This window comes from Falco biarmicus, chromosome 1 (genome assembly GCF_023638135.1).
Source record: "Falco biarmicus isolate bFalBia1 chromosome 1, bFalBia1.pri, whole genome shotgun sequence".
In the NCBI taxonomy this organism is placed as follows: Eukaryota; Metazoa; Chordata; class Aves; order Falconiformes; family Falconidae; genus Falco; species Falco biarmicus.
This window is the reverse complement of record NC_079288.1, coordinates 48690624-48707755: the sequence shown is the minus strand read 5'-3', so window position 1 is coordinate 48707755 and position 17132 is coordinate 48690624. Positions and strand designations below refer to the sequence as shown.

At 37.7% G+C, this 17132-nt stretch overlaps 1 protein-coding gene across 1 annotated transcript; it reads right to left on the bottom strand.

Annotated features, from left to right (window-relative positions):
- Positions 1-209: 209 nt before the first annotated feature.
- ASIC5 (acid sensing ion channel subunit family member 5) lies at positions 210-16021 on the bottom strand. The gene is made up of 10 exons (XM_056323765.1): positions 15982-16021; positions 12175-12481; positions 10485-10716; positions 9275-9394; positions 8155-8304; positions 7428-7575; positions 5799-5855; positions 3483-3651; positions 1034-1125; positions 210-409 (listed from the first exon to the last, which is right to left on the bottom strand). Exons 1-10 carry the CDS (start codon positions 16019-16021, stop codon positions 210-212), a joined length of 1515 nt encoding a protein of 504 aa, XP_056179740.1.
- Positions 16022-17132: the final 1111 nt, after the last annotated feature.

Below are 17132 nucleotides of genomic sequence, written 5' to 3'. Positions count from 1 at the left end.
ATTACATTTTTCTTTACATGAGAAAGAAAGTGAAACTTTGCAAAGTTCACTCTTTAAAGTTACTTAGCACAGTTAAATAATTCTAGGCAAAAAAAGAAGCAGGAAGAATGAGTGCAGGGAAGGGAGCAATGCAAGTATTACTGTCTCCATTGTATTTTGAAAAGGAAGGGAAGCTGCAGAAACAATTAATTTTGTGCTTCTACAAGCCACTAACATTCTTGTATTCCCTTCTTTTTTTCCTTGTGTGTTGGTTGGTTCTGGGATGGGTTGTTCCATTGAGGCATTTCAGGAGCTTTCAATAGAAGAAAGATGCACACCCAACAGAAGTTAGTAAAAATATATTCGAGCAGTTCTATGATTGTAATCATACTGGCACCACAAAACAATCCAAGCTGGCCACCTACATCAGCTGTAATAGAAGGAAATAAACATACGTCATCCTAAGCATTTGGTTTAGTCTAGCAAGTAAACGAGGCCCTGCTGGGTTCAAGTGTTAAATACATTCAATATACATAACTCATCACTTTAAGAAAACAGAATTAATATTCTTAAGAATGTTTATTGGAGAAGACTAATGTGTTTCTTAAAATTCTAAATAAAGCAAGTACAACACAACACATCCTACTGTGGAACAGATACTTAAAATATTTTCTGCTTCTATGCCTTTTTAACTGTTTCCTTGCTTCTCCTCTCCGTGTTTTCCCCCTCCCCTCTAAATCCCATAAACTTCCCTATTCTTACAGTCCTACGCGTGATATAGCTGTAAACTAGTGCCAAACTTAATTGTTATTTTCTGCTGCTGTCCATACTGCAGGTTCTTTGATGGAATGACAGGAGACAGTATCAAAAATGGCTGTGAGGCAGACATGATTATTACCATAATAAAATAAAAGGTATTGCTTTTTGTTTAGAAGCCCATATGGGCTATGACGCAGGAGGGGAGAGAACAAAAAAAAAAAAAAGTCTGTTTGTGTGAGGTCTTTTTAAGATTAATAATTAATCGGCAATAAATAAATATTAAACAATCACTTACCAAGCAACTCTGATATAGTCAAGGCCTTCTGCTGCTGTGTTATTTTGTAGCTCAGATCATGATATTTAATGTCAATACGCACAAGGTTCTGCCTAACGACAATTACATACAGTATTACTCGAGGTGATCAGGAGCACTGTTCGTTTTTGCCAACATTTATCAGCAAGAACCAAGTTCAGAGAGAGTGATGGTGTCTTTTAAAGAATAATTAGATGAGAGTTACCAAAATAAGTTGGATGGACTGAAGGAAAAAGGTGTCCAAATAACAGCAGTTACAACAGGAGCTTATCAGAGTAGATCTTCAGGCTATGCTGAGAAAGTAATCCTAGACATGTACTGCGAGACACTTGTACCTTTTAAGGATCACAGAGATAAGCTTGAGTATCTGACCTACAGCAGATACTGTGCTTGGAAGTCTAGTCTACCACTCTTGATTATGTGCAACTGCATATTTAATTGTGCTTATTTCAGTGAGCATGTTTGTGCAGAAGAGCTCTTGCGCTGTATTCAGGTGTTTAGTTCTATTCTGTGCTAATAGCCTTGCTTACCTAATTATATTCTTGCCTGCTGCAAAAGTGGAAGAGTAGGCAAATCTCAGTTGGAGCAAGACCTGTGGAATGATTCAGTGTGAGTAAAGAGCTCATCGTTATTATATCATGTCTACAGAGTCTCCTTAACTCCTGAAGAGAATATCAACATAATGGTGTGGCATAAACCACACAAAACCCAATTGCACACTTAATGTTGTGACCTTTAAGAATAAAAGTACCGATTATTTTTCAGAAGTGTGAAAGTTCCAGACTTTTGGGTTGACAGTGATGAGCTCGTTAACAATATTAATGAAAATGAAATATGTGCTATAGAAAATAATCACTTCTATCTCTTTAGGTGATAATTCTAAAACTCAGGTAGCACTGAGTACTAAAAAGAATATTCTTTTCATAACTTCAGTTAATAAGACCTCCTATCATTTTCATCGAGTTGCTAGTGGATCTATCTAATAAATATTTAACTTTTCCCTTCTTACATCTTCAGAAATCAATAGATCTTTATGTTTTATAGTTTGGAATATGTACTCGTTAATACATGGGCAGGGTTCCTATTGGTTAAGACTTGGTAACAGGGGCATGTTCTGTATTTTCATTTGCTTAATTGAATAATTACTGGATTGCGCATGATGTTTACAGACAATAAAATAATCACCAAAGATAAAACGTCCTCAATGGATTAATATCTTTTGCATATAACAACAGGTTTAATTTTAATAATCTTCACTGGGGACAGACGTTTTAATTGGGCCTATAGTGGTTGGGCAAGGGGTAATGGTTTTGAACTAGAAGAGGGTAGATTAAGAGTAGATCTAAGGAAGAAATGTTTCACAATGAGGGTGGTGAAACACTGGAACAGGCTGCCCGGAGAGGTGGTAGGTGCCCCATCCCTGGAAACATTCAAGGTCAGGTTGGATGGGGCTCTGAGCAATGCGATCTAGTTGAAGATGTCCCTGCTTATTGTAGGGAGATTGGATTAGATGACCTTTAAAGGTTCCTTCCAACCCAAACTATTCTATGATTCGTATAGTTCCTGTTCACATAAAAACATATGCAAGCATTTGCAGACTGATAGCTTCAAGAGTGAAAAAACTAAAGTGTCTGAAACAATGAAGTACTCATAGATATTCATTAGCCCAATTTTCTATGGTTCTTTATAAACATATTTTGATGTTGTGGATACTATGAGTTCATGTAGTGCCATCTTATTACTTATTTGTATTGCTAACCTCTACGTCTAAGAGCAAGAGGCAATTCATTGTAATTCAAACTGTATTAAATGCTCTTTGACAACTAGATTGTATCTTTATAGCAAAAAAGTATGGAAATCCTTCTGTTTTGGGATATATAATGTTGTGTTTGCAAGGAAATCTGGTATTGATTTGTTGTATTGTAACAGTAAGGCACATATGCTCTATTAAAGCATAAGCATATATGATATCTCTTCTATTAATTTTAAAGTATGCCGTTTATGTCAGCTCGGTGCTACTACTGCATGACACAGCTCTGCGCAGCTGAAGTTCTAACACCGCTTCCTGGACAAAAGGTGCAGGCAATACTGTTGAGACATGCTCTTTATTCTTAATTGCAAAAGTGATCAAAAAAACTTTGTCAGAAGAAATCTATGGCAGAAGGTAATTGAGAACAGTAGTTTTTAACTGCAGTAGCTATTCTGTTATCCACAAGTCTTAGATGTAAGTAAGTATATTTTATAGATATAGATATGAATATGTATGTATCTTAACCAATTTTACCTAAGGTTATTTTATCTCACAGACAACGCTATCAATATCACACATAAGAATATCTTTTTAAAATGTCATATTTACGTCAAACACTCTATTAGCACACTTAAAAGTAATTGCTTATTTCTTTATTAGACAATAATTAAGGAAGATTACCTAATGTATTCTGGGCTTTTCTTCAGTTTTGCAGAAAAGTATTTTATGGCTTTTTCTCCTCCAAAACTTGAATAGGTGACAGTGGTAGGATAATCTGTTTCTTCACATGGGGCAGGGCAAGTAGAATTGTGGGTTCCTGCTGTACATAATCCTTTTTTCTCTATATCATCTGAAATTTCAGGAGAAAGAATCAACATAATATTTCTAAAAAAGAACGCAGTTTAAAAATCTTTTTTTAAAAAACTTAGAAAATTACTTTTAACTGACAGATAAATGTATGGGTTGGTTATTCTGACAAAAGTGGATACTTCTCAGTTATAAATAACTGACATTTGGGAAACTGGTGCACAGTTCTAAGGATTGAGATTTTTTTTTTTAATGACTTTTTTTTCAGGTATTCAGCACCTGCAAGTCCTTCTGCCTTTGTTAGGGGGTTATGTGCCTATTATTTCTCATTCACAGTTAAAGAGTAGGACAACAGAAGACCTTCCGTGTTTTGTGCTAGCTTTCTGATTGCACACTTCGGTATATAATCCTTGGTCTTTGTGCCTTGATGTCTGCCTAGCTCATTTCAGTGTACAGAAGCATGTTCTGCAGCAATACCAGTTGTAATTTACTATCATCTGATAACTACATAAAAATCTTGGTAAGCTAAGTTTGCTTTACCTTAACCCATGCCTGCCACTTCATAATTGGGCTTAAAACAGCTAAAAGGGCTTAGGGAAAGCTTTGTTTTTTTCAAATATTATAGAGAAGTCAAAAAATTCTGCAGGTCTGTCTGCTCATGACAGTGGGGAGCCATTCTTCTGCTCAGGCTCTAACAGAAAGAAATCATTATAGAGATCTGGGAGAGCTGGAGAAAATTCATGTAGAAGAAAAATGTTAAGGCATAAATATTTCCTAAAACATCAACCATCACCCAAATCCATCTGGTTCTCAGACAAGTACCATAATCTCCTGTTTGTGATGCTTTGTTTGTCATGGTGTGATGGTGGGTGTTGTGTATTTTCCCTTGGCATGTGGGCTTCTTGCTTCTGCAAACTGCCGAGAAGGAGATACCTTAGTCTGTTAGTTAATGATTTGAGGTACTCTCCAGGGGTGCTGGGGCTGTGGATTTCATTCTGGATAACCAGCCTTTAGAGTTCCTAAAATAAATGCTCTCAGCGGAGGGTCCTGCAGAGCAGTGTGCTATTATCTGAAATTTTGTTATCAGATGTCCAATCTCTCCTGCGCCTAGAAAGAGACTTAGCACCTAACTCAGGGTCCTGGGAACCAGACCCCTGCAAGCCAGATTCACCATGGACTATGATGCCAGTTCCTTCTGGGGTCCAGCTCTGAATCCTACCCATCCTTGATAGGACTTAGGGGTTGTTTTTGTCCATTGCTCAGTGGTTTCTTTGAAACTTGGTCAAAAATATCCATGAAGTAAAATAATAGATGTACTTGCACCATGACAGGCTATCAAAGCTCATGATTATATAAGAATGCCAACTTAGTGGAATCTATTTCACAAGGGCCACAGGAAAAAGAAACAGCTGCTGTTCATGGTAGTAGATCTTGCCTGAATGTTGCACATGCTGGATCAAAACAGAAATAAAACCCCGCACAGACTCTCCAAAACTTGTTACTCTACTTGGTATCTTAATCATCCATTCCTTTGGGAAAGGACAGTCACTTTACATAGCAGAATCCAAAACAATTAAAAAGGAGGCTTCCTAAAGTTCATGAGAAATTACTTCTTAGATTACCATTTGAAGATTACCATTTCCAGAAAGCCTCTTGTAGTGACTTACAGGTCTCATCTTGACTGCGTGCAGATTATTTGCTTATGGAAATGAATTGCATTTGGAGCGCTTTGAAAATATATAATTCATTTTACTTTTGAAAAGATAAAACGTCCAAGTCCAGCAATTTTGAATTATGTTTTCTATCAGTTAGCAAACCTGTTATTACTGTGCTGTTCACTTTTTTTGTCAAAACAAGAAGAATACAACATTGGAGCTAGAAGGATGATACCATGAAGATGCAAAAATGCAAGCCAGGGGCCTGATAACTGAAAACAGATTTATTTCATGTTCTCCCATTTTAAAATATTTTTTATTACTAAAACGAGTTCTTATGTTGTTTTAGTTTTTTTAAATTGGCATCTCTTTAATGCACTGCCTTCTCTTTATTTTCTGAATATTAAATGGACTGGGACATACTCCATTCTAGTGCTACTTTCAGTATTTTGTTTGATGATATTTGTTTGATAGCTAGATATTGTCTACTATTTGGAATTGACTTAGAAAGTATGAATATAAAGTTATTACTTACAGACTGCCGGATAAACACAATTGTAAAACTTCTGCAAATCACATTCTGTTCCATTTCCTTAAAAATAAACAACAAACTTTAGGAACGTCAATTAACAATCTGACCCTTAGTTCTGTTTGTACTAAACTGAAATGTAATGTCATCAAAGCTGCTTCTTGTCTATCATTAGACTACTGAGAAATCAATTCAGATGGGCACAGTGCAGCTACAAACACCAAAAGGGGTACATAGTGAAAAAGGGATAATGGAACAAGGCAGGAGGCTTGCTACTGGAGCAAACATCTTTATTACGTGTGCCAGCCAGAACTGCCTTTGAGCTTGTGGCTCATTCTTTGTGTCAGCTTGCTAAAGCCAGGAATTTCTGGCTTTCCTAGTGGAAATGAAAAAACAAAGTACGGTAGATGGGCTATATGATTATATACTACCCCGTGTGTTTCAGCAAAAGTTTTGATCTTTGTGCAAGAGCTGTTCAGAGACCTAAGGGGTAAGATAGCACCTTGAACTAACAGCAAAATTTTAAGCTTTCAGATGGTCTCAGTTTCACCCCAAGTTTTTCCTTTGCATGGAAATATTCCTTAATGTTTTAGCACACAGCTAAAGAAGACATTGCCCTCCTTTATCTGTGACTGTATGAAGCTGTCACCCTGCATATGGGAGACCTAAACTTAATTTCCTTCTCAATCCCCTTTCCATGAGAGTTTAGAGGAAATTTCCAACCTCCTTTCCAAGAGGTGGTCAAACAGGCTAGAGATCACTCATTAATGCATCTCCCTTAGTAGAAAACATCCTACTTTGCTTGGGTATATTTAAAAATACATTGAGTCAGAAAGTGCAGGTGTAACAATGACTTTCTTGCTCACTAATAGTGAAAAAAAATGAGCTGTGAGAGCAGATTTGGGTTCCAGCTTTGTCTTCAGAAAGAGGTGACTATTTTTTTTTTTTTGTGGTTGTTTTTTTGTTTTTTTTGGTGTTTTTTGGTTTGTTTTTTTTTTTAATGCTGAAGAGGTGGGAGGAAGGATACTGGTCAGGGCTCAGCGTTACTGCTTTTCATTTCTAGAGTGATGAAGATGCCTGGAATCTTGAGGGGAGCATTACAGCATACACCTGTACTCTGCATTTCAGGCTGATTTGATGGCTCCACACAGCCTTTTGGCTTTTGCAGAGCCCTCTTCTGGTGCCAGAGTCTTTCCATGGTTCATGTGGAGGACCCTGATTTCTGTCTTCAAATAATCAGTCCTACTGTGGCTGCTAAACACCACAAAGTATTTTTTTGGGGGGTAGATGTGGGAAATCTATGACTTCTGGATTTAGTTCCAGCTGTTTAGGAAGTCAGGTTGAAGACTACAGACTTGTCTCACAGACCTGAGGCATAATCTTTTCTTTCAAGTTTCTTGGTGTCTATCCTAAGAATAGCCAATGACATAGATGCTAGGTCTAGAGCTGACTGAATATCTGGCTGCTTTTCTCCAAATTACAAAAAGAAAAAGAAGACAAATATATATAATCTTAATTAATCCCAGTTGTAGATATCCCTCAAGCATGTGCCCCATCTCCTTTTCGGTTCAGTAACAGGTGAGGTCTCCTAGTAAGATGATCAGTGGATAGTATGATGATATTCCTGAGAAATACCTGGAAGAATGAATGGCAAGCAGCCACACCAGTCCTGTATGTACTGGGCTTTGCATTCCTGCAAGCATCCATTAGTAGTATAAATCTTGTGGTACTGAAGCTTTAGATCAGGATTGCACTCTCCCCATGGGTATTCTTGGATAATTGACTGTAGGACAATAATAACAGAAAATACATTGTTTTGGTCTCTTTTTTATTTGATATTATTTTCTCACACTTTAAAATGCTGAAGGAAGCCTGCTGAAGACAAAAGCAGTAACATTCTGATTTAATTGGAGGAATTACAGTTCATGTTTCTGGGATTATAAAAGAATCTCATCTCTCTCACAACAAAGGTAGGATGTGATCAGACAGCCTAGCACTGAAGAGGAGTCCACTCCACTTAGATTCCACTAGGAATCAGAGATAACCTTAATGGTAACAGACTGTGTTGGTGGGGAAATGCTGCGGTGTATTTATATCATTATATGTCAGCGAGACTGTAGAATGTTGGGAAAGAAAGGCTGACTCTAATAGATACAGATTATGAAGACCAATGACATCCCCCCCCCCCCCCCCCCCAACCTGCAGTAATTTTTTTGTGCGTCTGGAGGAAAAAATATTTTTAGGAGTCACTTTGGCATGATAAATATTTTAGCTTCCTAAACATCTAATTAAATCTCATGTTTCAGAAGAGAATTTGAGACAGTAAAGACCGGTATTTCCACTTCATGGAAAAAGTCCTTACCTTCAGCTGGCGGATTGCGACCTGTGCGTGCATGCCCACTGGTGTTAATAAACCTAAACCATCAAAGCGTGGAAGCTCTTTGGGTGAATGGATAACAAAAGTTATACCAGCATCAGTGTAACCAAGAGCAGGTTCATCAGTGAATTGTTCCTGATACAGAAAGAATTATATGAGATAGTTTTGGTTTTGTTTGGCATCTGAAGCTTTAGCTATATTTACAATGATACTATGCTTTTTAATTTGGTCTTGTATATCTAGTCATATTTTTGGCAATTTACAGAAAAGTATAGAAGCAAACTGACTTGACTTTCCTTTGCTGATTACCTCTGTGGGTTTCCTTCCAGTTACTATAAACTTTCAGGTTTTTTATTCCTTCTGCCATCTAATTTCAAAAGCAAGAAGGCATAGATGAACATTTACTCATAATGTGGGTATTTGTTCCTTTTACTTGCAACTACCCATCACATTTCAACAAACTTTCCGTTAGTCACTCCAGAAAGTGTCACTACTGTCTCATAATTCCTAGAGAACAAAAGTGAATGTCCAAGTCATTTATCATTCCAGATTTTATTTTTTTTCCCCGATCTCACAAGGTGATATTCCCTGAGTTTTCTGGTGTTTGTTGGTCAATGACAGTTCTAATAAGGTTAGAGACTATTTATATTGCAAAGACCAGATCTTAGCTGGTATTGAGCACCTACAGCTGCTCCTGCAACCAAAATTCAGTATTACTAAGAAATTGGCATCACATGACCTTCCCTACCAGGCCTTTTATTAAAATGAAATTATATCATTCTGAAGGGCTTGTATAAAATTAAATTACTGCTCTGATGACATGTTTCAGTTGCAGGTGAACTGTATATATACACACATATACTCGCAACTTTTAGAACTATTTATCTGGGGACAGAGCCAATAATAATTCTGACTTTTTAAATCTGTATGAGATCTTCCCTTTAAAATACCCTCTCACTCAGAAATAGTCTTGATACAGAATTTTAAAATTCTGAAGGTCTGTGTAAAACCAACCAAACAAAAAACCAAAGCCAAAACAAAACACCTCCACTCATCTGTAAGTTATTGCACGATTTGTTGTTTATAATCATTAGGGTAGCTGTACCTGTTGGATGTCAAAAAGCAAATGTAAGCCTCTTCCAGACAAACTTACTCTTCTTGCTGGAAGATCATTGTGATTAAAGGTAAAGCAGTTCCCGTATTCAGTGAAAACATGTTCAAAATCCTTCAATAAGGGAAAATAGGGAAGAGTAAATTGAGAGAAATACCACTTTAACTGGCGTTGGGTTTTGTTGGTTTGATCGTTGTTCCCCCCCTCCAAAGGCAGTGCCAAATATTACAGTTAGAAAAGTGGTGATTGATGGGAATATTCAAAAGGATTTAATGCCTTTCTACAGAAAATGAAGTTTAAAGGAGAAAATTCAGTTTGTTAGTACCTATGAGCTGCTCAGTATCATTTAATGAGGTCCTGTTGTTTTTCTGTACCTGTTACATTATATAGAAATTACATATTCAAACCCAACTTTAATTTTTCCAGATGTTTAGTGAAGACTGTTTCAAAACTAAATGTCATGTTACATATGGAATAATATTTGCATTTTTTCCCAAAGCCATCTCATCGTTTAATATGACCGCATCTCATTGCCTTAGTTATTAGCGCTAGTGTATTTCAGTGAAGAGAACTCTCCAATACCTAATTTTAGAACCTACATCCTATCTAAAGGTTGGATTAATCCGAAAGAATATAGGCCTGACTTTTCTGTTAATGTTTTCTATTTAAGTTGAGAACTGCTCTGTGAAAGAATCGACTCAAAACTGGGACTATCTTATTCTTTGGCTGTTGTCTGAAATTCCCAAAGATGGGCTATTTTCACCTTGTTATTTAAAATTCCTGTTGACTCTGCATATAGGTACCCTGCCTGTCTATATTCTTGGCCTCACGAACAAAATGATGCGATCATGTCAAGCAAAAAGCTCTCTTTAAACTGACCTTTGTTGTGGGCCACTTATGGAAAAGGTTGTTAGATACAGCCTGGAGTTATGAGAGCTTTCAAAGGCTGCTATCTGTGCAGAAGTGGCACTAGACAGAGAGCAATTTAGACTGAAATCCCATTTTACAGCTCAGGGAGTCCAGCAGGCTGTCTCTGCAGTCAGTGGGAGAATCAAGGTCCTCAGGGTAATTTAGAGCAGGACTTGTTTTCTCCATTGGCTGACTGTAAAGGGAAAACAGGGGGAGTAGCTGGGAAAGCTAGGTGTGGTAAGAATACATCTCCTTCGCCTCCATGCTACTGTTATAGTAAATTAAACATATTTACCTGTGGGTAACATGGCTTTCCAAAAAATTCACATTCTAGCAATGTGGTGCTGTTCAGATAAAACCCATTTTTCCTTGTAAACTCTTTGATGCTGAAGTTCTGGTTCCCAAGAAGGAAATCATTTAGCTCTCGAGAATATTTATCTTCCTTAGCAAATTTTTGGAGAACTCCAGACACAATGTTCCAAATAAAAAAAATTATTTTGAGGTTGCTTACTGCATGAGCTTGAAACCTGTCAGTGGGAAGGAGAAAAAAATCATTTGGAGTTCTGCAGAGTTATAGGACTGATCTCAAGGCTGCTATTGCCAAATCTATAACATGATTTGTTGTCTACTTGCAAACTATAGGTGTGTTGCCCACCACATTGCACTTCGATCTCTACCACATGAATAAACAATATAGTCTCTATTTCTAGGAAGGTATTCTCCATATCTGAAAACCAAAGATGGACACCTTCCTTCCCATGGTTATTCTGGTCAGTCATACTGGAAACGTTTCTGTTGTGTGTGGTTGTTCATTAAAAAAATAAAACCCCCAAAATTTGAGTAGATCAGCCATCTGCATAAGCCAACAACCAGATCTGTAGAACTGATGACAAGCTGAACAATTGCGTTTAAATGGGGGAAGCTAACTGGGAGGAGCTGTTCCTTTTGAAAGTGCGGTCTTTCATCATTTAGAAAATTGATTTCTAAGTGCATTTGCAGTAATCTCATATACCTGCTTTTCTAAGGTCCTACACCACAGTGTAGAGATAGTCTACTTTCCTGTGAGCTCTGTGGCTGGTCACACAGCACCACGGGTGATCCTTACTCCTAGAAACCACTTGAAAAGCCTCAAAAACATGATGAGGCATTGGAGATGCTTTCCTGACATACAGCATTGAAGCCCTTTAGTGCAGTAAAGGTTTAAAGACCAATTAGAAGTTTGAAAAGAGAATGAGCACAAATGAAACTACACTACCATGTTCTTTATAATTGCCATTTTATGTAGTCCTATTAAAAAAAAAAAACATATCAATGTATTAGTATAATAGATCTTAATGATGCAGCTTAAGGGTGGTTGGTGGGAACAACTCTTCACAACTGAATTTGAGTCAAAAAATAAATGTAGATCTGTGCCTCTTTGTCCTGCCAGCAACAACAACAAAACAAACAAACAAACAAAAAGCCTGGTTACTAAAAGTGGGAGGGAAGGATAAGCACAACATGAGCAACAGATGGATACGGCAGCAAACTGTCACTTAGACAAGTGCCATGCTCAGTAGCTGGCTAGTTACAATGTGCTGCCACTCTAGTTAAAAGAAGTGAGGTGTTTTTATAACACACAGCCCCCAGTAATCAAGAGGGACTTCCAGCGGCAGTGCACGCTGTGCAGGTAACCCGGGAGGGCTTTATGCAGGGTAATACCACCACCAGAGAGGTTTTTCTACTCTAATTTACGTTTTGAAACTGAAAAATCTGTAATGCAGTTGCTCATCTGAAGGAAGGAGAAAGTTAAAAAAGCCACCTCCCTTCCTTGATTCTCATATTTTCCTCTTCATGTAGATCTCATGTGGTGGTGTGGAAGATGTGCCCCTCAGAGCCAAATTTCCCTTGTTTTATGTGATTTGTTCAAACAAATTGCGGAACCTGACTGCTTTCAGATAAAGAGGTGTTGCCTCTCAGGAGTGAACAACAAACATAACTTTTACCTGTTCAAGTTGCAAAAAGTCACAGCAGGGAATTTGACATTTTCCACATACTGAACCACCACTGTAGTTGTGGTTGGCCAGCTGAAGTAGTAGATGAAGCGACTGCAGATTTGCCAAATAACAATGGCAAGACAGCCCGTGACTACTAATAGCCACAGCACTTTACGTGTCTTGCTCTGCGTCTGAACGATGTTATGAACTCCATGAAATGAAGTAGATGAGGCAAACTCCTGATGATACTTCCTTCTGTCTTCCAAACGGGGCAGCAGTTTCTTTATTAAGTACAATCGTATCTTTTCCAATATTCCTTAATATGAAACAAAGTGAAATCGCATTTTTAAAATTAGCATTTAAATGGCACTTAAGAAAGGAAACCACGTAATTTTGATATTGGAAAGCAGTTGTAAAATTTCTCTTTAATGATAAATTCTCTAAGTAGTGAACTTCTGTGGATGGAAGAGTTGGATGCTAAAAGATCAGCTCAGTGCTACCTAAGAACAAACTGTATCTTGCCATTTTTTAAGCACATTAAGATAAAAAATTAGTTCCACTCCTGTGGAAAAGATTGGATTTTGACATACCTCAGTGATTTAAAACCTCAGGTTGCAGCAAACCTGTTGTAAAACGCTAAGCATCCGATTTTCACAGTAACATCCCATTAAGGCCTGGTCTTCATACTTGCTCTGAGAAATATGGTAAAAAGGGAATGATATGAAAGGGAATTTCACTGTTAAAAGTTTCTGGATAAAATTTGAAAGGTTACAGGTTCAAAAGGAAAACTACACCTTTTTTATTTTTTTTTTGTGTCTGATTCCAGGAATCAGGAATGGTTTTTATTTTTCAGGTACCCCCTGTTTTCTACAAACTGATGTTAATAAAACTGAATCAAAACATTTTTAAATCCAAGTTTAAGAGCTATAACTGTAACGAATATAATCTATACCTGGAAATGTAGTCATTTCCTTACGCTTGCTGCTGAATGATCTTTTGAGCATGGATTTGAACAGAATGTTCTCTCTTAAAACATCCAAATGAGGGAAACTTAGTAAGACCTTTCCTGTATCTAATCATAATTGGACCAGTCTCTCTGCAAAGTGCTTAGTTTACAGATTATTATCTGCTACTTCATTCTGTCATTAAGGAAGTCCAGAAGAACAGTAAATCAAAGAAACTTTGTGAGACGATAATAATTAGGATCTGAAAATGTATTACTTAGATCAGTGTTTAACAGCAACTAAATGCTTCCCCAGTTCTGTTTTTTAACCAACAAATAGATGTAACAGTGTGGCATGCATGGTAGGAAGAAAATCACCCCTTTAGAAGACTGATTTACTTGGGGCTATGACAGTTGGACAAAGCAGCAAAGGGATGTTAAGATCATCTGCCGAAGCTATTGTGACCACAGCAGCGCTCTGGGATGTTGCCGTGGTCTCTGCCCAGTTGCTAATGAAATCCCAGATGGTGCTGGATTTCAGACCATTTCTGAAGGGGGAGAAATTTGTGGTGTTCTTTAAAGATCTGTGGAAGAACTTTGATCAATACTGGTATGATTTACTGTGACCCCTTTTTATCATCAAGGAGTTTTCTGCTGGAAAACCCAAAGTTTCGCTCCTAGCTCTAGTGACTGTTGGATCCCATCGCAAAGCTGTTCAGCCCTGTGTGCTTTTTTGCAGCCTGCTGGAGTGAGTGGGTTCCTGGTGTTGCTGTAGGCTGCTCTCCCACCAGCGCGTGTGCAGTGGAACAAGCACTTTGCCTGCTCCCCGCATAACACCGGAGCAAAGTACACTCCTAGCGCATCTGCACCAGCTGCCCGTAGGCTCCAAGGAGAGACCACAAGCAGGTCAGACCCTTTTCTCCAGGGAAAATGCTGTGTGTGTTTACTCCTCCTATACACACTGTGCTAGGGAAAAGAATGATAGCATAGAAGGCCATTGCTATCAAAAAAGACTAGTTAGCTTAATCAGCAGAAGTGTAACTTAAAATCTATGCAAATAAGTAGCCAAACTGTATTTGAGCTCTTCTGCATAGCTACTACAGTAAGTATACATGATGTTTTATCTGATTGCAAATGTTTTGCTGTTAATGCACAAGATTATCTAATATCATACTGCTGCTTTCATGGCCATCTTTCACCAGAGGAATTAGCACTATTAGGTGAGTGTCTTTAAGAATCCTTATTCTATTCGCAGTTTCCATGAAAATGCTATAATTTAAAAAAAAAAATAGAAAGAAAAAAGATTAACTATGCTACATAGGGTCAGGTGGTATATATCTGGTGTGAAATTTCTCACGTGGTAGATTGGAAAATGGTAAGAAACTTGTAAGTCGGGACCCACCATGCATTTTGGGATTTTGTCTGTTTATTCACAGGTATATTCCAGTGACATACAATTAATGATAGAATGGTTATTCCAGGTCTCAGTTAACAAATAGTAAAATAATACACCACAATAATGGGCTGGTGTGGGATTACAAATAATTAACCCTTCATCCTATGCTGTGCAAAACTTAGGCTGTGTGTATCTGGACTAAGGCTGTGTAACCAGCACAGCTGAACTAGCTGTAAGTGAATTAGGGTATCCAAGATGCTGCTAGATAAACAGTAAGGTCCTGCAAGACCTTAGCGTGTTAGACAAAGTCTCGAGAACACTATGTTTGTTTAGTAGCAATACAAAGTACATTTAATGTAGGCACTACAATAAAAAATATTTTTGTCAAAATGTGAATAATACCAATATTTATAGAAGTTCCAAAGAGTAGAAGATGGATAAGTAAAAAAGCAAGGAGGTAACTAAATGAGAGGAATCCATGTCCAGGAGCAAACCACTTGTCTGGAGCCAAATACAGAACACACAGGAGCTCGTAAGGTAGCTCATATGTTCAGGGTGGGCTGCAGATGCTTTGCCTCAGGGAACACTGATTCCTGGAGAAGCCCAGAGAACAGTCATGATCAGTCAGGTACACCTGATTTTCCAGTTGTTAAAGAAGAAATTACTTCCCTGCATGTATAACCAGGGATACATTGCTAGGGACATACTATTATAAGCTTATGTAAAAACATCAGAAATTCACACTATTGTTAATGTTAACACTGTAAATTGAATTTAAAGGGGTTTTGAACTTCAATCAGCAGGTAAGTGGTCATGATCTCTAACTACTTGTATGGGGAACTGGTAGATAATAGTAATGGGCTCTTTGACCTAGTGAGGAAAAAGATGTAACAGGACACAGTGGGAAGAACTGGAAGCTAAGCTCTTGCATAGCAGAAATAAGGTACAAAGGTACAACATTTTTATTTTTGTATTCCCAATGTTTAATTGTGATTGGATTTTCATTAGTGAACATATTAAGAAGGAATAGCTTTTTAAAAAATAGCTCATCTTCAGCCAGAGCTCTAACCTGAAAAGAATTATTTCAGGAAGGTTATATGTGACGTCTGTGCAGTGGTTAGTTAATCTAGATAGATTTGTGATTTCCTCTTTGCCTTAATCTAAAAACCATTAATGTATGGTATCATTCAGAGAATTAATTACCTAGTAAAAACTGTGTTAGCTTTATTCTAAATGCATAAAGGACCAATAGCTAGAGAATTTTCCTCACTTCTTAAGTCACTCTACGATTTTTGTTTACAAGCTTTACTCACCTCTCCCTTCTTTGTATGTTGAAAATGTACAGTACTGCTCTTTTTGGACAAGGTTTCAAGAGAAAGGAGACAGATTTTCTCTTTTTGGTTGTCAGTCCTGAAAAAAACCTATCAAAATGTAACAAAACTCTTGGTAAAGCACTCTAATATGTTTAGCCACATACCTTTAGCATCTGATTGAATGAATCTCCCAAGCTGGTCCATGAGGCTCTGCTTATTTCAGAAAGGAAGAAGTGGATAACAAGCTGCCTTATCACTGTGATCATTGCTAGGTAATGGCTTTTATAGAAAACTAAATGGGAGGTGATACTTGATGACACATTTAATTGATGGGCAATTTACCTGCCAGGGTTGCTATGTTTTGTCTTTTAAATAACATGGTCTGCAACATAAAAGAGATTATTTTTATGACAGGATCAAATGTACATATTTATATACATTTCAAGTACATATTATGCTAGTAATAGTACAAATGCAGGCTTATCTTGTGTGTTGCATCACGTTGTAAATTTCTTTCATATTTTTTCCTTTTATTTTAGAAAGACCAATTATCTTCATTAACGTACTGCACTGTTCAGAACTGAACAGATTATCTTTAAGTAGTTAAGGAGCCCTCCCTGCTCTGTCGGGTAATAAATGTCTGCCACTAGGTTCCCACCAGCAGCAGGATGCAGTTCATCCACACTTGGAATAGCTGTCTTCATAATTATTTCCAGATTTCATGTTCCTGTGGGCTTTAGCAAAAATGAGCTGTTATTCCTGAGAACTAAGCCTGTGGGCGTGGTTAAAAATGCATGCAGGGTCAATCCTGCCAGTAGCTATGAAAAAGGAGAGAGACTGCTTTTGTGTTAGATGTGTGGTATGATCTTGTTTCAAACTTGTTTCAAGGAAAGAACCGAGCACCTAATAAAAGGCAATAAAAATACTAGAAAATTCAGACCTGGGATGTGCTTGATTAATGCTTTAGGAAAAAAAAATAATAAAAAACCCCACTTCACATTCCCTCTCTGATCTGCTTCTTTCATTCACTCTCTTGGCAATGGTCCAGCTGATGGCCCACAGTGTTCTTGGGTTATCAGGTGTGTTAGCTTGGCCCCTCAGTACCTCACTGTAGTTGTTTTCTGGCCGTGATGTTAGTGCTACGAGCAGCAAGGTAAAGCACTGAACTCCATTTAATCATGCCTGTGTGACAAGCAGAAAATTTCCGTATTCACTTTTGCCACACAGAGGAGGCTCTCAGCCAGGGCAAGCTTTGCACAGCACTTGCATTCACTCAAGCAATGAAGGATTTAACAGTAATCTGGTTTGCAACATC